The 23,092-nt window shown below is 41.2% G+C and overlaps 1 protein-coding gene across 7 annotated transcripts in view; it reads left to right on the forward strand.

The window, feature by feature from the left end:
- The window catches only part of PIKFYVE (phosphoinositide kinase, FYVE-type zinc finger containing), a 79,942-nt gene continuing 56,850 nt past the window's right edge, over positions 1-23,092 (forward strand). For 4 of the 7 annotated variants that reach the window (XM_079782251.1, XM_079782247.1, XM_079782250.1 and 1 more), the window contains exons 1-10: positions 1-133; positions 5,507-5,687; positions 9,429-9,581; positions 9,834-9,869; positions 13,323-13,441; positions 14,053-14,224; positions 16,025-16,232; positions 18,278-18,367; positions 21,425-21,563; positions 22,922-23,079. In XM_079782251.1, the coding sequence (XP_079638377.1) occupies positions 5,516-5,687; positions 9,429-9,581; positions 9,834-9,869; positions 13,323-13,441; positions 14,053-14,224; positions 16,025-16,232; positions 18,278-18,367; positions 21,425-21,563; positions 22,922-23,079 (1,247 nt within the window). In that variant the 5' untranslated portion in view covers positions 1-133; positions 5,507-5,515. The remainder of the gene's footprint in view (positions 134-5,506; positions 5,688-9,428; positions 9,582-9,833; positions 9,870-13,322; positions 13,442-14,052; positions 14,225-16,024; positions 16,233-18,277; positions 18,368-21,424; positions 21,564-22,921; positions 23,080-23,092) is intronic. The other 3 variants (XM_079782252.1, XM_079782248.1, XM_079782249.1) reach the window with 2 other exon arrangements.

The following is a 23,092-nucleotide window of genomic DNA, read 5'->3' on the forward strand; positions in this document are numbered from 1 at the left end:
CTTCCTGCCGCAACTGCCCGCGGCCGGAGTCCAGCGGCCCTGCGCCCCTGCGCCCCGAAGCCGGCTTCCTGCGCTCGAACGGGGTGAAGCGGCGCTGGGGTGGAGGGCTCGGCGGCCCGGGCGGGAGGTGCAGGTAAGGGCGGGCGTCTGGGCGCGCCGCCTGCTGGGGCTGGGGATGGGGAGGAAGGCCGGTTTGGGGCGCTCCGGGGTCCGAGCGGAGGGGAAGGCGAGAGCTGGGGTTCCTCGACCGCGGCTGGAGGCCGGGCTGCGCCCGCGGCTGGGCGGGGGCGGGCAGAGGACCCGTGCCCGCTGGTAGCCGGCTCCCCCGATTCCCGGGCCGCCCCTGGTCATGTGAGGATGCCGGGGAGCCGGGTGGGGCTGTTCGGGGAGAGGTTGCCTCGGAAACATTGGAAGTTCCCCCGTCCTGCGCCCCTCAGCCTGTTGTGGAGGTGCACAGCCCAGGTTCCCCTCCCGCCGGTGCATGGGCTCCGAATTTGTGTGTGAGGGGTGCACCCGCAGACTCGGAAAGAAAGTTCCTGAGCTACAGACCGAAAGGACAGCAGCAGGGGGTTTCAGTGTGTGGACGCCCCCTCCCGTGCTTGCCTCTGCGCGTTGAGGCTGTTCCCTCCCTGCCCGCGTTTCAGTCTAAGAGGAGGAGACTTCATTTCCCAACTACTGGTTCCCATCAAGAGGGTGAGACTGGAGCGTGAGGGACATTTTTAAGGAGTGAAGGTTCTTTTGCCTAATATAGAGACTATCCTTTTTTTAAATTTAATAAATCTTTATTGTTCAGATTATTACAATTGTTTCTCCTTTTGCCCCCCCACCCCCATATCTCCCCTCTACCTGGTTCCCACCCTCCCTTCTGCCCATCCCTCCCCCTTCCCCCCCCGCTGTCCTTATCCATAGGTGTATGATTTTTGTCCAGTCTCTTCCCGAACCCCCCACACAGACACCCCTTTCCCCCCTGAGAATTATCAGTCCACTCCGATTCTATGCCCCTGATTCTATGATGTTCACCAGTTTATTCTGTTCCTCAGATTTTTAATTCACTTGACTTTTAGAGTCACTTGTTGATAGATATGTGTTTGTTGTCCATGAGACTATTCTTAAGACATTCCAGAAATATGAGAAGTGCTGGACTTCTGTGTAAAGCAAGTTATTTATCTGATGCCTGTATATGTTCAGTGATCATGAATTGATTCAGTGCGTCCTCTGTTGTAAAATTAGTACGCCATGGACAGTACAGGTAGTTGCTTGGTTTATTGCACTGTCTTATTTCTGATTTATTTGCATCTTATTTGAATCTTATTTCTGACTTACTTGAATCTCATTTTCTGCCACTCCAAAAAATTCCCCCTCCATCAGGATTCTTGGAAAAAAATATTCTTGGTTTCTTGCCCTTGGGTTTGGGTTTGTGGCAAAGGTTGAGCCGGTTAAGTCTCTTCTGTAGAGCCAGACTGCTTTCCTGAATGCTCCCCTTTTCCTTTAGGGAAGAGTAACATGGATCACGTTGTGGTTTTCCTTTGGTGTCTCTGTTGGCATGGCGATCGAAAGTTGAACAACAACAACAATCTTTGTTAACGAAGACTAACGTGTCTGATATTCATTTGTCTTACATTATTAGATATGTTTTGAAAAAAACTACTTAGAAGCCCTGGCCGGATTGCTCAGTTGGTTAGAGCAGTGGTCGGCAAACTCATTAGTCAACAGAGCCAAATATCAACAGTACAACGATTGAAATTTCTTTTGAGAGCCAAATTTTTTAAACTTAAACTTCTTCTAACGCCAATTCTTCAAAATAGACTCGCCCAGGCCGTGGTATTGTGTGGAAGAGCCGCATTCAAGGGGCCAAAGAGCCGCAGTTTGCCGACCACTGGGTTAGAGCGATGTCCTGGTACTTCAGGGTTTCGGATTCCATCCCTGGTCAGGGCACATACAAGAATCAACCAATGAAAGCATAAATAAGTGGAACAACAAATCTCTCTCTCTCTAATCAATTTTTAAAAAAATACTTAGAAATGACTTGACTGATATTTGGATCTTTTTTATCAGCAGAAATTTTGATAGTGGCTGGCAGATTGGGTTTATTTTCTACATTGTAATACCTGATTAGCTTTCAGGTTGGCTTAAGCAACAAGAGAGTGTGAAGTGAGTGGGTCTGTAAGTAATCAATAGCAGCCTTCAAATGAGACGAGGCAAAGCAAGTACTGCTGATATATGGATGAATAGGTTAATATTTTTAATTTCCTATCAGTCAGGAAAGAGTCCCAGTGTATTTCAGAGACAGTTGTTAAGCTACCAGAGAATAAGAGTTGTAAGGTAGGTGTTTTTGTTTTTTGTGTGTGTGTGTTTTTTTTTTGTTTTTTTTTTTTTAGAATCCTTATGCCATTATGTGGTTTTTAAATTAACTCTATATGGTTGTATTTATATTTCAGATACTACGTTTGATGAATGCTTTCATGGTAATTTTTATCCTCACACTTCTATAGCCTATTAAAGAGTGGGTGACTCTTTTTAAAAAAAATATTTTTATTGATTTCATAGAGGAAGGGAGAGGGAGAGAGAGAGATAGAAACATCAATGATGAGAGAGAATCATTGATTAGCTGCCTCCTGGAGGCCCCCTACTGGGGATGGAGCCTACAACCCGGGCATGTGCCCCTGACTGGAATCGAACCTGGGACCTTTTCAGTCAGGCCGACACTCTATCTACTGAGCCAAACTAGCTAGGGCAAGAGTGGGTGATTCTTAAAAGTAATGCTAGGATTCTGGGCAGATTGCTAACTCTGCTTCTGATGTTACTTTTGTCAAAGTAGAATGAATGCAGGCTGATTTCAGAGGCCTGAGTCTTATTGCCATTACATTATTCTTTTTTTCAAGTACTTCCACCTCCCTGTTTTTTGAAATTTACATTTGATCAGTCTCCAGCTTATTTACTAACCCTTTATGGGAAAATATGGATTGTCACGACACTTTAGAAGGATTGCTGACTGGGCTCCCCAATAGAAGATGATGATAGAGAGGTTCCTTCCCTCTCTCCTTCCCCCTCTTCTCTCCCTCCTCTTCTTCCTCTGCTCCTTCCTCTTCCTCCTTTCCTTTTCCGCTCCCTCCATTCCAATAAACATTTACTGCCAAAATTCCGTTCAAGTCAGTGGTTTCAGTTCTGTTTTGTTTAATTTATTAAGTAAATTATTAATCAGGCAACATTTTGAGTAATTAGAATTCAGATAGGCTAGATTTGGAAGTCTGTGTGGAGCTACACAAGTCATTTTGCTCTAAAGAAGTACTCTGGGCTGAAACCTGGGCTTTAGTTACAGCTCTTCCACTGACTAGTTGTGTGACTCTCAAGAAAGTTGTTTTAGGCTCAGTGTACATCAGTTCCCTCAAAGGTAAAATACAGTAATAAGGCCAGTTCTGTGCAACTTTCAGGATTTTTGTAACAATTAAATGAGATTGTAAATATGATTTTGAAAGTGAAAACATTTTATCCTATCCTATATAATAAAGAGGTAATATGCAAATTGACTGTCATGCCCTCACACAAGATGGCCACCCCTCTTGTGGTCACAAGATGGCTACCCCCATGTGATCACAAGATGGCTGCCACAAGATGGCTGGCAGGGGAGGGCAGTTGTGGGTGATCAGGCCAGCAGGGGAGGGCAGTTGTGGGCGATCAGGCCAGCAGAGGAGGGCAGTTAGGGGCGACCAGACCAGCAGGGAAGGGCAGTTGGGGACAATCGGGCTGGCAGGGGAGGGCAGTTAGGGGTGACCAGGCTGGCAGGGGAGGGCAGTTAGGGGCGACCAGGCCAGCAGGGAAGGGCAGTTGGGGGCAATCGGGCTGGCAGGGGAGGGCAGTTAGGGGTGACCAGGCTGGCAGGGGAGGGCAGTTAGGGGTGACCAGGCCTGCAGGGGAGGGCAGTTGGGGGCACTCGGGCTGGCGGGGGAGCAGTTAGGCGTTGATCAGGCTGGCAGGGGATTGGTTAGGGGGTGATCAGGCTGGCAGGCAGAAGCAGTTAGGGGCAATCAGGCAGGCAGGCAGGCGAGCGGTTGGGAGCCAGCAGTCCTGGATTGTGAGAGATGTTTGACTGCCGGTTTAGGTCCGACTGCCCGGGCCTAAACGGGCAGTTGGACATCCCCCGAGGGATCCCAGATTGGAGAGGGTGCAGGCTGGGCTGAGGAACACCCCCCAACCCCCCGCCCAGTGTACGAATCTTGTGCACCAGGCCTCTAGTAAGCGTATAATGTCCTCTTTGTAAAGTTTAAATTAGATGACAAAACTACAGCACTTTATGACTAGAGTTATGCATAGTTCATGGTTCTCTTTTATGTGAAGTATTAATCATATGGCAGAAGATAGACACCAGTGCTTTTCTGTAACTTCCATCTGGTGATGTGGTCACCTTTACTGCTTTGGTTTAACTAGGAATTTTGGTTAGTGCCTGGGAGGAAGATGATGGGGAACAGTTTGTTGATTTGGTTAGTTCCAAGGTGTGGAGGCATAGCTTGAGGTAATTTTTGAGTTGTTTTCTTTTAAAAAATATTTTTATTGACTTCAGAGAGGAAGGGAGAGGGAGAAACATCAATGATGAAAGAGAATCATTGATTGGCTGCCTCCTGCATGCCCCCTACTGGGGATCGAGCCCGCAACCTGGGCATGTGCCCTTGATGGGACCCTGTAGTCCGCAGGCCGACACTCTCCACTGAGCCAAACCTAGGGCTGAGGTTTTTTGAAGTGTCATTATGGGATGATTATTTCATTTTCTTGGAAATATTTACCCTTTATAGTTTTTATTTATTTACTTTAAATATAATTCTTTATTGATTTCAGAGAGGAAGGGAGAAGGGAGAGAGAGAGAGAAACATCAATGATGAGAGAGAATCACCAATCGGCTGCCTCCTGCATGCCCCCTACTGGGGATCGAGCCCGCAACCCAGGCATGTGCCCTTGGCCAGAATCAAACCTGGGACCCTGCAGTCCGCAGGCTGACGCTCTATCCACTGAGCCAAGCCGGCTAGGGCTACCCTTTATAGTTCTTAAAAGAAAAAAATTGAAGTGAGTCAAATAAAGCTTTGAGGAATTTATATGCTTGTGTAAAACGGTTTCCCCCCCATAACTTAAAAAAGCTATCAAATATCTCTCTTTCCAAAAAATTTAAAAATGAAAAAGATAAACTATATAAAAATGCATTTTATTTCTTTTTACCTGTTCACATTTATGTCCTACTTCTAATTTTTAAGTACTTTTGATAATTTCTGTAATTTGAATAGCAATGTTGAAATTAGATTGGCTATATAATCATGATTTTAGGTGATTGAGACTTATTTATTATCCAGATCATAGAGTTTTCAAGCTTTAACTTGTAGTTTGTGCTAAGCTATGTGATTTATTTATTCTTTGGTTTTTATAGTATGAATTTTCAAATATTTAGGGATGCTGTCTGTAATTAATGCTTGGGCTTCCTGAGGAACCTTATATCTTGGTGTTTCTTTCTTTCATTTTTTAGACTCATGAAATGGCCACAGATGATAAGACTTCCCCAACATTGGACTCTGCCAATGACCTGCCTCGATCTCCGACTAGTCCCTCGCATCTCACACACTTTAAACCTTTGACTCCTGATCAGGACGAACCTCCTTTTAAATCAGCGTATAGTTCTTTTGTAAATCTCTTTCGATTTAACAAAGGTAAGACTTATTCTTAAAGATTAGAGAACCTACAGTTTTGGTTCTCTGAAATTCTCTTGTTCAGGTTTCATCTTGTGTCTTTGCAAGAGGGTAAATTATTAACAAGGAGAGAGCTTTAATCATAGGTCACAGATTTACTGCCTAAGAGAAAGCTAGAATTTTCACTGTAATATTATTATTTACTAGGGGCCCAGTGCACGAATTCATGCACCTTGAAAAGAACTGTGGGCCTCGAGGCTGGGGTGGGCACAGGGGTGGGTCTCGGCCCATCCTCCACGCCCCCACCAGGCCCCTCCCGCCACGACCCCCAGTCCCCTGTCTGCTGGCAGCCTCACTCCTGCCACCATTGCTCCCATGCGCTGATCGTGCTTCTCCTGCTTACACTCACTGACGGCGCAGAGCGATTGGGGCTGGCGCCAGCAGCTAATGTGAGCGGGGCCAGCGCTGTCAGCAGGTGCGAGCAGCGACTGCTGTACTGATCGCCCCTCAGGAGCTGGGGGAGGTGGAGAAGCCCTCGGGCGATTGGGGCCGGCAACTGCAGCTCACACCCACTGACAGCGCCAAGCAATTGGGGCCAGTGCCGGGTGCCAGCAGCGGGTGCAAGCGGGGCCATCACCAGCAGCGGGTGTGAGTGGTGGCTGCTGGCCCCGATCGCCCCTCAGGAGCAGGGGGAGGTAGAGAAGCCCTGAGGGGTGATCGGGGCTGGCAGCTGCCACTTGCACCTGCTGACGGCACCAAATGATTGGGGCTGGCACTGGGTGCCGGCAGTGGTGCAAGAGGAGCTGGCACTGGCAGCAGGTACAAGCACCAGGCAGGACCGCAGCTTGTGGAGCAAAGAATTTTCAGTAACCACCAGAGGCTCGCCCAGATCTACCTGCTCTACCATCCTGCCACAGCCGATACCTGCTATGTTCCGTGCTTTGCTGCATGCTGCTGATGCCCGCCATGTTCCGCGCCTGGCCCCTTGTGGTCAGCGCATGTCATAGCGACTGGTTGTTCGGTTGTTCCACTGTTCTATTTGCATATTAGGGTTTTATACACTGAGTGGCCAGATTATTATGATCTCTGAATGCATAATAATCTGGCCACTCAGTGTGTGTGTGTGTGTGTGTGTGTGTGTGTATGTGTGTGTGTGTGTGTGTATTAGAGGCCCGGGTGCATGAATTCGTGCATTGGTGGGGTCCGGCCAGCCTGGCCAGGGGGAGGGGACATGGGTGGTTGGCCGGCCGGCCTGCTGGTCGAACTCCTGGTCGAGGGGACAATTTGCATATTAGCTTTTATTATATAGGATATACACTCAGTGGCCAGATTATTATGCGTTCAGAGATCATAATAATCTGGCCACTCAGTGTATATATAGATTGGTAAGTGAATATCTGAATAAATGTTAAAAGAAGGTCCCTTTTTAAAGTGTTCCCTCCCCCCCCCTTTTTTAAAATTATGTTTCAACTTCTTAAGTTCACAGAATGGACTTCGTTCTTTTAGGGATTAATAGCCAAAATATTTTTAATTAAAGCAATGAAACTAAAAGAATCAGCACTTGGGAAAAAAGGTTTTTTTTTTTTCCAAAAATGGAAACCATCTTGCCCTAACTGGTTTGGCTCAGTGGATAGAGCATCAGCCTGTGGACTCAAGGGTCCCAGGTTCGATTCCGGTCAAAGCATGTACCTTGGTTGCGGGCACATACCCAGTGGGGAGTGTGCAGGAGGCAGCTGATCGATATTTCTGTCTCATCGATGTTTCTAACTCTCTATCCCTAGCCCTTCCTCTCTGTAAAAAATCAATAAAATATATTAAAAAAAAAAAAAAAAAAGGAAACCATCTTCAGGCCCGTTGTTGACTTAAACCCATTAGGTAAGGTGAAAATGTAATGCTATCAAACTAAAAGATACTTTTAAAGCAAACTCTTTTTATATATTATTTACCTGAAAGAAAAGTTAAGAAAACATGACCTACATTTTTTGCTTTATATTTGGCTATATTATTTAAAGTGGATTAGGAAATAAACCCTTTTATTGTAAGGAATTTGGGGGGTTAATAGTTTAAGTAGAAATGTTAATAGTATTAACTGACTTTTATTAGTAGTCATGTTTAAAGCTCTGTAAAACATGCTAGCCCATTTTTAATTTTTATTTTTTTAAAACCTACAGATTTATTTATTTATTGTTAATCTTCTCTAACAGATAAATGGATACTTTTCCATTTATCTGTTAGAGAGAGTGGAAGAGAGTGAAAGACAGAGAAACATTGATGTGAAAGAAACTCATCAGTTGGTTGCCTCCTGCACGTGCCCTGACCGGGCCGGGCTGGGGAGGAGCCTGCAACCAAGGTACATGCCCTTGACCAGAATCGAACCAGGGACCCTTCGGTCTGCAGGCCGACACTCTATCCACAGCCAAATTGGCTAGGGCCTAGCCCATTTTTTAGACAGTTTAGAAAAATAAACTATTGTTTAGAATAGTTTTAGATTTACAGAAAAATTGGGAAAATAGTATAGAGAGTTCTCATATACCTCACTCCCAGTTTCTCTTATTATTAACATCTTACGTTAGTGATACATTATTAAAATTAGTAAATGAACAATTATTGATACATTATTAATTAAAGTATGTATTTTACTCATATTTCTTCAGTTTTTGCCTAATGTCCTTTTTTTGTTCCCAGATTCCTTTCAGGAGATCACATTATATTTAGTCATAATAAGACAACAATTTTTTTAGTTAGCAAATGTTTATTGATCACCTACTATCCACTGGGTACTGTTTTAATAGCACAAGGGATCTGCTCTATCCCATAAACAAAACAGACCCCCTCAAAAATCTATGCCTTTGTGTGAAGCTTGCATTCCATTTTCTTTAATACTAGAGGCCCAGTGCATGATTGAATCATGCACGTGTAGGGTCCCCTACATGCTTTCGCTTTCAATCACGGGGGAGCTGGGTGCCTGTCCGCTGGTGCACCAGGCCTTTCAGAAGCCTCTGGCGCGGCGGAGGCCTCTGAAAGGCCTGGTGCCTGAGCGGACAGGCACCCAGCTCCCACACTTTTGCTTTCGATTGCGGGGGAGCTGGGTGCCTGTCCGCTGGTGCACCAGGCCTTTCAGAAGCCTCCGGCGCGGCGGAGGCCTCTGAAAGGCCTGGTGCCTGAGCGGACAGGCACCCAGCTCCCATGCTTTTGCTTTTGATCGCTGGTGCACCAGGCCTTTCAGAAGCCTCCAGCGCGGTGGAGGCTTCTGAAAGGCCTGGTGCCTGAACGGACAGGCACCCAGCTCCCTCACTTTTGATGGTCCGCGGTGGGATGTGAGCTCGCTGCCCCAGAGGCCCCTTCTGTGCCGCAGCACAGCCATGGCGCAGACGCTGAGCTCGAGCCGCCGCTGGAGACGCGAGCTCAGGGTCCCGCCGGCCCAATCGGCCCCCCCGCCCCCTCGAGTCCCGCCCCCCACGCCTCCTGGCCAATCACGGGCATAGCGAAGGTACGGTCAATTTGCATATTTGTCTATTATTAGGTAGGATGTTCAAGATATTTCTAATGAAAAGTGAAATAAACTGAAGATCACATATACCCGGGATGTGAATATTACCCTGTAATTTTGCCACTTCTTTGGATTTTTTTAAAATCCTACTTTTTAATTATGCATGTAATACATATATACATTCCTTCCTGAAAGATTTCACCTATTTCCTTCTCTTTGCTGAACTCTGACGTTAGTTTTTCAAAATAACGCCAAGCTTTCCTTTGCTACAGAGAGAGCCGAAGGGGGCCAGAGCGAGCAGCAGTCTCTAAGTGGAAGTTGGACCAGCCCTCAGCTCCCTTCAAGAGCACAGTCTGTGAGGTCACCTACACCTTATAAAAAACAGCTTAATGAGGAACTCCAGCGGCGATCTTCAACAGTATTAGGTAAGACAGCGTTCTTACTTCCTCTCTGTGCATTAGATTTTTCCAGTCATTGTTTCCCAGGTTGTTTTTGACTTAACTTCTCTGCTGTTTGCAATAGTCTGGTACACTTCAGAATTAATGAAACTGTTGCCTAGATAGTGAAAGAATTTGTAGATACCTAAAATAATTTCTTAAACATTTTATTAAACTTTAACTTAGACTGGGCAGAAACCTCATGACTGTTTTTTGATTAATTACTTGCTTGGGTTTCAGCAGAGAACAGTTTGCCACATCCCCAGGAGAACACAGGTTAGTTTCAGCTTTGTGAATGAGCACTGCATCTGTTCGTGGGATGGCTAGTGTCATGTGATGTGCATGCCTCGGCTGCAGAACTCTGCAACTCCATTAATGGGCTGCCATGGGCTCTTGGCCTTCTGTCTTTGGGGTGCAAACTGTCAGTGTGGCTGGATAAGCTGAGCTCCTCTTGCCTGTATGTTGTCCATCCTGGTCTACTCCATAGTCATCTCATTCATTTTCATGCTTTTCTGATGAGTATAGGCTGGGAATCAGTGCCTGAATTGAGAGGCTATAGATAAAGTGAGTTGTTTTATGCTTTATTTTTGTTGGATTATTAAACTCAAGGTGACAGAAGAAAGGCAGTGAGAAGTGGCATAATAGAGGAGAAGGGGTGCAGCATTGGAAATCAAGTGTCTTTGAATGTCAGATCCTCGTCTTGTCTGCCAGCCTCCTCCATGAGATCCTCGAGTGAAATATAGGCAGGTGCAGATAACGGTGGTTGTCAGGAGGATGTTTTATTGCTAATTGGGACTTGGTTTAGAATCTTCAGGTGGGACAGGAGGAGGAGGAGAAACCAAGCAGAAGAGTTTCTCTCCAAGGACTGGAACAGAGCTGGCTGCATCACCCCGAATATTTTCCAGGCCAGAGAGCCTCAGCCTGGGTTACGGCAGCCATTTGGAAGGAAGAATCAAGGTGGGAAGGGGGAGAGGGAGAATGGAGCTCTCCTTTTACCTCAAGGAATGGAAGGGAAGTGACTATCCCCACTTTAACCTCTAACTCAGTAGACTCCCCTTAGCTCTTGAAGCTGACCACGGCAACACTCCTGTTCTAGTTGAGGTAGCACTTTTGACTAAAGCCTATGCTGAATCAAGCATAGGATATCTTCATTTGTAAAATTGAGGAGTCGGACTAGAATCTAATCTTTTAGGGGTTACAAACTGACAGCCTACCAAATCTTGCTTTGGTGTTTTGATAAACTTGAATTTAAATACCAGTAGGTAGAGCCTGTAATGTCTGGTTTGCTGCAGTCCCCACCATTGTTTATTGTTTTGTACCAGGTGCACTTGATTCTTTTATTCTACCTTACCTGCTAGAGCAGCGGTCGCCAACCTTTCGGACCTCACGGACCACCTGTTGGCGACCGCTGTGCTAGAGGCTCAGAAACCTGGGACTGTCTGACCAACCAAGTTCCTTTTCCTGTTAAAAGGCTGTCGTTCCACAATATACCAGCTCTATGACCAAGGAAAACCATTTATTTTCTAATACTGGCTTTACAAAGGTGCAGCTAAGATTGTTTACCTAATGGCAGAGTGCTGGACCAGGTTTTCCCTCAGGGCTCTTTCGTCTTCATCTGAGATCTCTGATTCTCTTGGTTTCAGGAACAGACCCGCTGTTCCTTTTCTAGTGGCCGATGCCTTTAGTACTCTCTTACATGCCTAACTGGCTAAATGCAAGGGACTTCACAATTGTTCGTTGCTTGTGCATGAGAGCATAACTGTTACGATTCTAACAACTTCATCCGTCTCTTTTTCAACTAATACATCATGGAGAGTTGCTTTATATTGTGATACTCAAAAAAAGTGATCATTCTAATACTCATACTTTTTTCTCCCCAAGAATCTTTTTTTAAAAAAATTATTTATTGATTTAAAGAAAGAGGAAGAGAGAGAAACATTGGTTTGCTATTCCATTTCTGCATTCATTGGTTGATTCTTGTATGTGCCCTGACTGAGAATTGAACCCGCAACCTTAGCATATCGGGATAGCACTCTAATCAACTGAGCACCCAGGCCGGGTTCAGACTCATACATTTTTATTGTAGTAACAACACAGGTATCTGCTGAAATTAGGACATTATTATTTATAGAAAGAACAAGTTTTCTAACATAGGTGCTGTTTAGCTAATTATTTCTGTATTTAAATTACCTAGGAAAATTCTTTGTCAATTTGGATTTATATATGGACCTTTCATTTATTGTAATCCTTTTTTTCCTACTAACTCAAAGCACACTTAAAACAAATCAAGCAAATAAGTGAGTTAAAGAAAAATGTAGCATGGGTATTTTCCATCTTACTTTGTCAAGATTATTAGGTTAATAAGTTTAAATTAATAGGCATGCTCATTCTTTTTGTCAAGCCACCTCCATTTCATCCTTAGGTTTTATAGCTGCCAGAGCCAGGACTAGTGATCTTGCTCTAAAATAAAAAGGAATAATATGACAGCTTTAGCGAGCACACCCATCCTGGCCACAGAACTGGAATTTGGACTTTGGTCATTGATAGGCCTGGCTCTAGTAGTGCTATTTTAAGTGTAAGTGGTGCCCTCCAGTTTGGAGCTGTAGAGGCAGGGAGGTAGCAGAAAGGTTGGCATCAGCATTCCAGTAATCCTTTGGCAGTTTTAATCTGCTTGGACACTGGTGAAGGAAAGTCTATGTGTAAGTGACCATCCTGGATGTTCTGAAGTCTGTCAGGCTCTTTGGGATTGGGCTATTCGAGTCCTTTCTGAGCATCTGCTGTGAGACTTTGGATACGTGGTCTGCAGACTGAACTGAACTGTACAACCCTGTTGCTGTGTTGTTGTTTTAAATAATTAAAAAAATATTTTTATTGATTTCAGAGAGGAAGGGAGAGGGAAAAGAGAGATAGAAACATCAATGATGAGAAAGAATCATTGATCGGCTGCCTCTTGCACACACCTCACTGGGGATTCAGCCCGCAACCTGGGCATGTGCCCTGACCAGGAATCGAACCCTGACCTCCAGGTTCATAGGTCAACATTCAACCACTGAGCCGTGCTGGCTGGGCTGTTGCTGTTTAACTGTAGAGACTAAGCTAAGTTAACTCACTGGGATTGCTTTTTCTTCTGCTAAATTTCTAGCTGGTGTTTACTATGGCTTGGGACCAAAGGGCCCAAGAAATCACTAATGAATTTTGGGCCATGTAAGCAAGTTTCCCATCCCAGGCCTCAAAACCACCAGTGGTCTCAGACAGTGCTTATCTTAGGTAGCCTTACTTGCTTGTGAAGTGGTGTTTTATATAGCAATATAAAAACACCCTTGAAAGAAACACTTTGAATGCCTCTTACCTTTCTTTATAAAGACTAGTTTTAACTCAATCCATATCACTGGCTGTGAGAACATAAGTATATACTAACTAGAGGCCTGATGCATGAAATTCATGCAAGAGTAGTCCTTCCTTCCCCTGGCTGTGGCAACAGCTTCCCTCTGGCACCCGGGACCTGGGCTTCCCTCCAGCTGCCAGCAGGCACCAGGGACCCGGGCTTCCCTCGCAGCCCCGGCTTCATCTGGAAGGTCATCCGGAAGGATGTCCAGTCTAATTAGCATATTACGCTTTTATTATTATAGATAATATGAGGCACTGCGCATCACATATATACCTTGTTTTGCATAGATACTGAAGACTATTTACAAGGTTCTTTTTATTTTTTTGGTTAATCTGACTCAGAAACAAGAAGGAAAGCAGAACCTACCTTTGGAGGTCATGACCCTCGTACAGCCGTTCAGCTTCGAAGCCTCAGCACAGTATTAAAACGCCTCAAGGAAATCATGGAGGGGAAAAGCCAGGTACAGTCTAAGGGCTTGAGAAGATTACTTATTAAGCCCCTAGATGGGTTCATGCCATACTCACTGAAAATGACACAATGTCCTTGAAATCAAGTTCAGTTAGTACTTAATTTTAATTGATCACTTTCCCCTCTTTATAGTTAGATGTTCTTTTGTGTTCTGTTCAAAACACAAAAACAGCTTTATTATTTGTGTGAAGTTTAGGGGTCAAGTTCCTTTTATTTCCTCATTGCTGTCCAGTGGGACCCAGCATCATGTTTGAAAAGACCATCCTTCACTGAATGCATTATAAATCTTGTCAAGTCCATGTATATATATGTGTGAGGATGTGCTAGGCTCTCTTTTCTGCTCCATAGTTTCATTTTTTTCTATTCTTGAACTAATACTCTAAAATCATGTAGCTTTAGAAAAAGTCTTGCTGGCTGGTCATGTAAGTCCCCCAGTTTTGTTCAGAGTGTCATGGTCAGTTTGGCTCTTTCCATTCCCATATGAATTCTAGGAATAGCTTTTCAATTTCTGCAAAAGAAGCTGTATAAAATTTTGATTAGCATTGCATTTGCTATTGAGTCTTCATCAGTATTTTCAAGAAGCCTTCACCTATTTGGTTACAGGATAGTGACCTGAAGCAATACTGGATGCCGGATAGCCAGTGTAAGGAGTGCTATGACTGCAGTGAGAAGTTTACAACCTTTAGGCGCAGACACCATTGCCGGCTGTGTGGGCAGATATTCTGCAGTCGTTGCTGTAATCAAGAAATCCCGGGAAAATTTATGGGCTATACAGGTAAATGCATTTTATTGACAGTTTTACAACTTTTAAACATTCATTAGTATAAAATAGTTATAATACAGTCTGATATTAAGCTAATTTTTACTTTAATGTTTGAGCCATGGAGAACACAGAGGTCAGAGACACAGCTTTGCTTTTAAAGGCTTCACAGTTGAACAACAAAGTTAGATGGTGATGTTTATAAATAAGTAGAGTAACAGACGGTATCATAGATGCTATCAAAAAACCCTAGGGGCATTAACATTTATTACACAAGCTGGTTAGAGAAGGTTACTTACGAGTTTATATTACTATGAGAGTTTTCATTTTACAAAATACAGATTTTCTTTGAGTATATGACTGTGCTTCAGTAAATTGCATCTCTCATTCTTTCATAGTTTTAGCAATGTAGAAGTTTTAATTATTTGTTGAAGCAGAAAAAACTAAACAATGGTGTGTGGATTTATACAGTGGTTTTTGAAAGTGGAAAGTGGGCAGATGGTACCCAAATGAAAACACTCTAAGCATCTCATGTTATTTTTATTATCATGCAGATTTTCCTTTTGGCTTTATTTACTTCTTTGTTCACCTAAACTGCTACAGAGTTTTAGACCTGAATTATCTTTCATCCAGATTATGCCTATAGCCTTTAAAAAGATTTTTTTACCATTAGTTTTTTTCTACCTGTAATTCACTTTCCATACTCTAGCTGGTATTCTTAATTAAATTAAGTTAAATGCTAATTTGAGCATGTCAGGGTATTCCCCTGCCTAAAACCCTGTCAGAAATCCCATTACCCTTAGGATAAAATCCTGTCATCTTAATATGGTTTGTGTGTTAATTTTCTAGGACTGTCATAACAAAATATTACAAACTAAGCAAAATGTTTTTTTGCTTAAAATACATGCATAATTCAATAAAACTGAGTATTATATTAGTAGCCTTAAAATGAAAAAAATAAAATGAAACAAATTATACTTGGTAGTAATTATGGTAAAAGTTGACTGTAAGAAATCTTTTTGTTCTATCGTAGCACTTTTTTAATGTTAATGCTAAAAAATTTAAGGTTGAATTATTAAATGACATGTTACTTGTAAAGTTTAATTATCTCACCTCCTTTTTTAGTGTACTAAAATGTAGAATAACACAAATAATTGAAAAACTGTAGAAATGAAAACTTACATTTGGGCAGAACTGTACCCTAAATGAAATTACAACATTTAAAAGTATTAAATACCCTAGTTGTTTGTCCTCCCAAGAATATTTTATTTCCATTCTAACTTTCACTATAAGAATTTTCTTAACAGTTCCCCTTCCCTATATTTCCTTTTATTTGTTTTAAAACAATGCCCCCTTGTGGAGGCTGCTCTTCAGGGCTTCACAATAGAGACCCAAGTAGCATTTGTTTCTTCCTTACTTTTTGCCTATGGAAAATACGTTGTTTCCATTTGTGTTGGTTTATTTACTTTATTGACATTTTCTTTTCTTGAACCTTCTGTCCCTCATTTTACTTTTTGAACCTTGAAAAGTACTTTTAATCAGAGTTTTCTATCCACTATTATTGAGTGATATTTTCTTAACTTGTTACAAATACTTGAGGTAATTTGTATACTTGAATGAATTTATCATGGTGATGGTTTTTAAAGTATATAACTGAGCTAACAGAATTATTTTACTTTGTTAAAAATATTTTTTGGTCCTTACTTGAAGACATTTCCCTTTTATTAGATTAACTATTGACCCCAAGATTTAATACATCTGTTAAGTAATACATTGTTGTTACGTTTTACTTGATTTTTTCTTTTTCCTTTCTAGGGGACCTCCGAGCTTGCACATACTGTAGAAAAATAGCCTTAAGTTATGCGCACTCCACGGACAGTAATTCCATTGGGGAAGACCTGAGTGCTCTTTCAGATTCTGCTTCCTCATTGTCTGTACTTGATCCTGGTGAGCCCCGAACACCTGTTGGGAGTAGAAAAGCCAGTCGCAACATATTTTTAGAGGATGATTTTGCCTGGCAAAGGTACTGTCACTTAAATATAATTTTATATTTGAGAAATACTGATAGTCTTGTGCCCTGTGGTGCTTTTAGTTAACATTCACCTTCTCTGAATTGTTAACTAAAAGCACTTTGGATTGTTTCCTGCATATTACCCATTTCATCCTTTTTGTTTGGCTTGTCTCCAGAAGGATCACAGAGGCTGTTTATGGTCAGTGATTATAATGACTAATTAAAATGTCAAGAGGAGAGATTTTATATTTTACTCATTCACTGTTATGTTCCTGACACCAGGAACAGTATGAGACCTATGTATGATCTAGATAATATTTGTTGAATAGACAATCGAAGTTTAGATAAATAATTTCTATTGTAGTCTTCTAATGAGAATGTTCATAAGATTAATAGTCATAATATTTCAAATGAAATTAGATTATTTTCTTTCCTAGGGAACAGTTCATGTTTTTCCATCTGTCTAAATATGCTATACTGCCTGGTAGTGGAGGAAGTTACCAACTCTTTTTTGGAAGTTATCTGGAATTGTTTGAATTAGAATGCTAGATTCATCAGTTTCTGATTGTTTTCTTTAGTTAAATTGTTTTCTTGTGCATAATACCAATGTGGCCATGTTAAAGAGCTTAGAGTTTTAACTAATATCTTTCTGATTAGTGATTATTATGTTGATTGCCCCTTAACGCAATGAGGAATTAGTATGTAACCAATGAATTTAAACAGTGGTCAAAATGAGTAAATTATAGCTACATTCCACATATATGTACCTCAGGGACATAATGTAGAGTAGAAAAGAAAGTCACATTTATATCCAGTAATTATTCTATTTACATAATGTTAAAAAATATACAGAATAAGCACACTGTCTAGGGATACCAACATGGGTTAACTTAAAGAAAAGGAAGAGACTGATAAATAGAAAATTTACAGTGGTAGTTTCATTGAAGGCAGGGAGGGGGGCGGCATTGGGTAGGAAAACACAAGCACTTGAAAGTCAGTGGTAACGTTCTCTTAAATTGCTCCATGGTGCATTGGTGTTTGTGGCATCGTGATTTTTTTTTAATACATATATAATATTTGTTGATTTCAGAGAGGAAGGGAGAGGGAGAGAGAAATAGAAACATCAATAATGAGAGAGAATCATTGATTGGCTGCCTCCTGCACACCCCACCCTGGGGATCTAGCCTGCAACCCAGGCATGTGCCCTGACCGGGAATCGAACTGTGACCTCCGGGTTCATAGGTTAATGCCCAGCCACTGAGTCACGCTAGCTGGGCCATCATGATTCTTTATATGTTTCATGTACTTTATAAATTTTAAAGATCGATTCTACATTTAATAAAACAAAGCATAGGAATTCTTTAGTTCTTGCTTACTTCAATTATAATGTCTTTTAGTTGTACCTGGCCCTGTTGTGTGAACCCAGAATTAGCAATGCAATTTAATAAACCAGGTTTGAAAGCATCCTGAGAGATGTAGGATAGATGTTAAAGGTGGGATGATTTTAGGTTTTGTGCTCATTGTTAATGTTCACTCTTTTTTAGTCATCATATCTCTGCAGTAGACACTACTTTCTCCTCTTGACAGATGTAGATGCTGAGGTTCAGAGAGATGACGCAGTGTGCCCAAGGTCACACAGCTAGTAAGAGGTAGAGCCTGCACTTGGACCTAAGTTTGTCTGGCTCTGGAGTGCTATTCCAGTGGGTAGTGGCGACTGAGAATAAAATATTTGAGCTCAGGATTTCCCCGTAAGTCACTTCAGTATTGTATTATTCATGTGAGAAGGAGTTTTCTAAGTAGCTATCCAACCAATTTATTATTTTAATGGCATTCCATATACTTAATACATTCTATTATCAGTCTTTTGGCATTTGATATACTTATTATAAAAACCATTCTCTTCCCACTTTAATTAAAGGAAGGAAACAAAAAATGGCCCATAATCTCATTATTGCAGTGGAAAACAATCTGTTTTTCAGTGCTGAAGCATTTCATAGAAATTGGGTTAGTTTGTTACTGTCCCAAATCATCTCAAGTTTTTCCTTTTTTATTTATAGTTTGATTCATCCAGACTCCTCAAATACTTCTCTTTCAACAAGACTTGTATCTGTGCAAGAGGATGCTGGGAAATCTCCTGCTCGAAATAGGTAAGCTGCCAAGTGAAAACGCTGTGTTCTGTGTCTGGTTTTCCTTCTTTTCATAGGAATGAGAAGAACAAACAAAAAAATGGGCAGAGTTGATTGCTGCACACTTTCTTAGCTCTAAAATCTGAATTAAACTATCATTTCCTTTTTGCTAGTTTTCTCTCACTGTCTGAGTGGTTATTTCTACCGTTTTCCACTGGCTTCAGATCTTGGAACCAGGACCCTCCTCTTCTAGCTGATGCAGTAATCCAGATAAGAGAACAGGAGTAGTAGGTGTGGCTGGTCATAGTCTAGATATACTTTGATTGTAGTGCTAACAGGACTTACTAAACAATTGGAGGTAAAAGATGACTCGGGTTTTTGGCCTGAGTGGTTGGGATGATGGGATTGTCATTTATTGAGACGGGGAAGACTTGGAGGAACAGTTTGGTTTTAGACATGCCGAATTTGAGATACCTTCTAGACATCCATGTGATGTCAAGTAGTTCAGAAGAGAGCTGCAAGCTGGAGATATAAACTTGGTATTTAAAGCAATGAACCAGGATGGAGATCATCGAAAGAGTGAGTGTGGAAAGGGAGGAAATACGGGCCAAAGACTGAGGTTGGGGAAGTAAAGAGGAACCAGAAAAGGAGCCTGAGAAGGAGAGAGCAGCGACGATGTGAGGAAACCCTGGAAGTGTGTTGTCTTAGTAGCGAAGTGAAGACAGTTTTTCAAGGTGGGGGTTATCCTGCTATTATGTCTGGTGAGACGAGGAGTGAAATATGCCCATTGGATTTAACAATAATGTGCTGACCTTGATTGGCAATTTCAGTGGGTCCTCTGGGCTTCAAGAGAGATTGGAAGGAGGATTGGAGATAGGAGTTTTGATATAGCGAAGGAGGAAAATGCAGAGAGATTTGGAGTAGAGACAGTTTTATAAAAGATGGGACAAATTAGTGTTCCTGTTGGCATGTGCACAAATAGTGGTAGCTGTGCTAATTTACATTATGTCTCCATGTGTTTTGAATTAATACTAAGATTGATGTAAGTCTTTAGGAAAGATGTAATTTAGTCAGTGAGTACTACGTCTAAGTAAAATTTTAGTCAGCATTCTTACTATTAGGCTACTTATTAGAATATTTGACAACAAAATTGACTGATTTTCAAAGTTATTTTTGTTGTCACTATATCAGAATATGTGTAGGGATGGTTAGAATGTTAGAGAAGCAGAATGCATGGGTAATGCACACATTGGAAAAGAGATTTTAATTAGTTGAATAAGGCAGTGGCCAATTTTCACTTAAAAAATATTAGAAATGAATAACTGATTATTTTTAAAATCTTGCTTATAGCCCTAGCCAGTTTGGCTCAGTGGATAAAGTGTCAGCCTGAGGACTGAAGGGTCCCTGGTTTGATTCCAGTCAAGGGCCCATACCTCAGTTGCAGGCTCAATCCCCAAGCCCTGGTCCATGTGGGAGGCAACCAATCAATGTTTTCTCTCTCTGTCTCCCCCCTCCCCCCCAACGATTCCACTATCTCTAAAAATCTGGAAAAATATCCTCAGGTGAGGATTTAAAAAAAAAATCTTGCTTATATTTTCTTATTTGACATCAGTGGTTTCTTTTCTTTTTGTTTTTTTCAAAATATATTTTGATTGATTTCAGAGAAAAAGGGAGAGGAAGAAAGATAGAAACATCAATGATGAGAAAGAACCATTGATCGGCTGCCTCAAGCCTGCAGCCCAGGCATGTGCCCTGACCAGGAATTGAACAGTGACCTTCTGGTTCATAGTTTGATGCTCAGCCAGGCTCAGTGGTTTCTTTTCTTATTAACCATTAAGAATGACTTTTTACTAAAGCTGTTACAAACCTGTGCATAATTTTAAAAATTATTTTAAAAGTATCTTTATCTTCATGCTGGTTCAAGTGAGACCTAGTTTTGAATGGTAGCCCTGTTATTTATTAGCTGAGTTACCCTAGATAAATGACTTACTGTCTGATTCTTCAATTTTTAAATCTGTAGAGTGAATCTAGTAGTATTTACTCCAGAGAGTGCTGTGAGGATTAACCCTTTGCACTCGCTTGCTTTTTTCTCAAGCTGCTACCGATGCTAACCGTGTCGAGTCACACTCGACATCCGAGTGCAAAAGGTTAAATGAGAGAAGATACATATTCAGTAGACACTGCTGAATGAGTATATAATGTCTACTATACCATAGAAGCTTCTGCTTTTTATTCTTTATATGGAAGCTAAAATTGGGTTTCATTTTTTTCTAGGTAAAAGCTAACTAAATTTCTAGCTAAAATTTTTTTATAAAAACTTGCTTAGTGCTATTGATACTCCACTTACAAGTCATTTATTTGGTAACTTTGCCAAAAAGCAAAATTAAGGATATTATGTAAGTAGTCATACAAAAAGAGAGGAAACAAATTTTCACTATTTTTTTAATTGATTAAATTAAAAATGTAATAATTGAGGACAATATTTTTAATATAGGTCTACTAATGAGAAGGAAGGAATTCTTTCTGGGGGGATAACATTTTGCTTAGTTATGGTTCAAAGTTAGTGTTCCCTGTCATCATAACATTAGAGATGGTTAACTAAAAACATTCTTATTTCACTTAAAAAGTTTTTATGCAAAAACTATTTGGCCTGTGGACATGTTTTCCTGTCCTTGATCTGCAAGATTACTTCTGCATTTAGACTGTGATTCTTTATATTTCTCAGTTAAATAAAAATACTAATTTTCAGTATTTTAACAAGAAGAGTTTATATCTATTTCCTTTCAAATGTTACTGATGTATGAACTACATCTATAATTATTTTCCTGTAATCTTTCCATAATGGCTCTCTTTTAAATTTATCTTGTAGTAATGTTAGACTAACATAGAAGTTGGAAATATAGTATAGAGAATTTCTGGATGCTCTTCTCCCAGCTTTCTCCAATGATAACAGCATACATAGCCATCAGAACTACTTTTACAAGTACTCTTAACATTGGCAAATAAGCATTTATCTAAAAATGAATGTATTGATGACAAATTTATAACTGTGTTTTCACTTTGTGTTTTTATTTCCAGATCAGCCAGCATTACTAACCTGTCACTGGATCGATCTGGTTCTCCCATGGTACCTTCATATGAGACATCTGTCAGTCCCCAGGCTAACCGACCATATGCGAGGACAGAGACCAATGAGGACGAACGCAAAATTCTTCTGGTACTGGTTCAGTATCTTTGGCCCATAGCTAGTTTTGATCATAAAGAATGTTTATCTCTCTGATTTTTCTTTTTTCAAAAAACATACAACGACATAGCCAGTTAGCATATAAATTACATAGGGTAAATAATTAGCTAAAGTTTTTATTAGTATCACCTGAGAAATTGGTCAAGCATTCCATGCTCATATATTGCATTAATATTTTCTTGACCCCTTTCATCTGGTAAGATCAGAATTCAGGCGCCTACACAATGAGAGAGCTTAACTTTTTGTTAGGTCCTAGATTGCTATTTAAACTTTAAAACATGTTTCTCACGCACATGGAATGCCTTCATACATTTAATACTGTATGTTTATATGAGATAATAATCAGTTGTTTATTGAATTTATCTGTGTGTAAAATACTATGTTCAATCATAAGAATGACTCAAAGAAATGGAAGATATGGCTTCTGTCCTCAAGCTTGCAATTCACAAGGTAGATAGGAGATCGATGGGTGGGTCCTTAATAGTAAAGGAAGTAATACTTTAATTATAAAAAGAAGAAAGATCATTAGTAGTGAGGGAGTCAGGAAAGAACTTAAACTGAAAGGCTTGGACTGGACTTGGAAGGATGGAATGGACGGGGAAAGCAAACCTGATTTAAAAGAGTGAGGAAGGTATAGAGGTGAGAATAAGCATGGCATTTTTCATGGATTGAAGTAGGATTTATTACTTGGGAGAGGGATTAAGTTGGAGTCTGTGGACAATGAGAATGGAAAGTTATTTGGGGCTAATAAGTAACTTATTTATTAACTGGTGGAAGGTGGTGAATTCAGTCTTTACAAGTTTAGATTTGAACCTGCAGGCACTGAGCAACATTGGAAGGTTTTCTGAGATAGGAGTAATCCATTGAAGGCCTTTCTTTAGGAAAAGTCACCTGGCAGTTGGGCGTAGGTAAGAATGGTGGGAATCTGGTGAAGGCTGCTAGAAACATTTACTCCAGATTAGTGTTGCTGGCTGGTCACTCCCCTCCTTTGCCTCTCTCCTCAGAGGAGTATGAAAATGTCTACTTAGCTGACTAGGAAACTGATCATATATGCCATTGACTGAAAACACTCATTTGGGATAGTTGTTTTTTGGGGTGGAGAGGGATGGGCGATAGTAGGTTTTCAAGAGAAAAAGTTTTATTTGGAATTAGATGAGCTGAGTTTAAGCTTGCCCCATGCAGGTGGCATTTCTATTAAATAGTGTAAATTAGCTATACAAAGACACCTAAATTGAGTTTTTTCTTCTTAATCTAAAAATCACAAGAAAGAATCTGAAAAGGTATACAACATCCTACTCAGGAGTAATTACTTGCTTACAATGTGACTTCAGGACAGCGTTCAGTTGAAGGACTTGTGGAAAAAGATCTGCCATCACAGCAGTGGAATGGAGTTTCAGGATCACCGCTACTGGCTGCGAACGCATCCGAACTGCATCGTGGGGAAGGAACTAGTCAACTGGCTAATCCGAAATGGACACATCACTACAAGGTAATGCTATCTT

Source organism: Cnephaeus nilssonii, assembly GCF_951640355.1.
Source record: "Cnephaeus nilssonii genome assembly, chromosome: 10".
Taxonomy (NCBI): Eukaryota; Metazoa; Chordata; class Mammalia; order Chiroptera; family Vespertilionidae; genus Cnephaeus; species Cnephaeus nilssonii.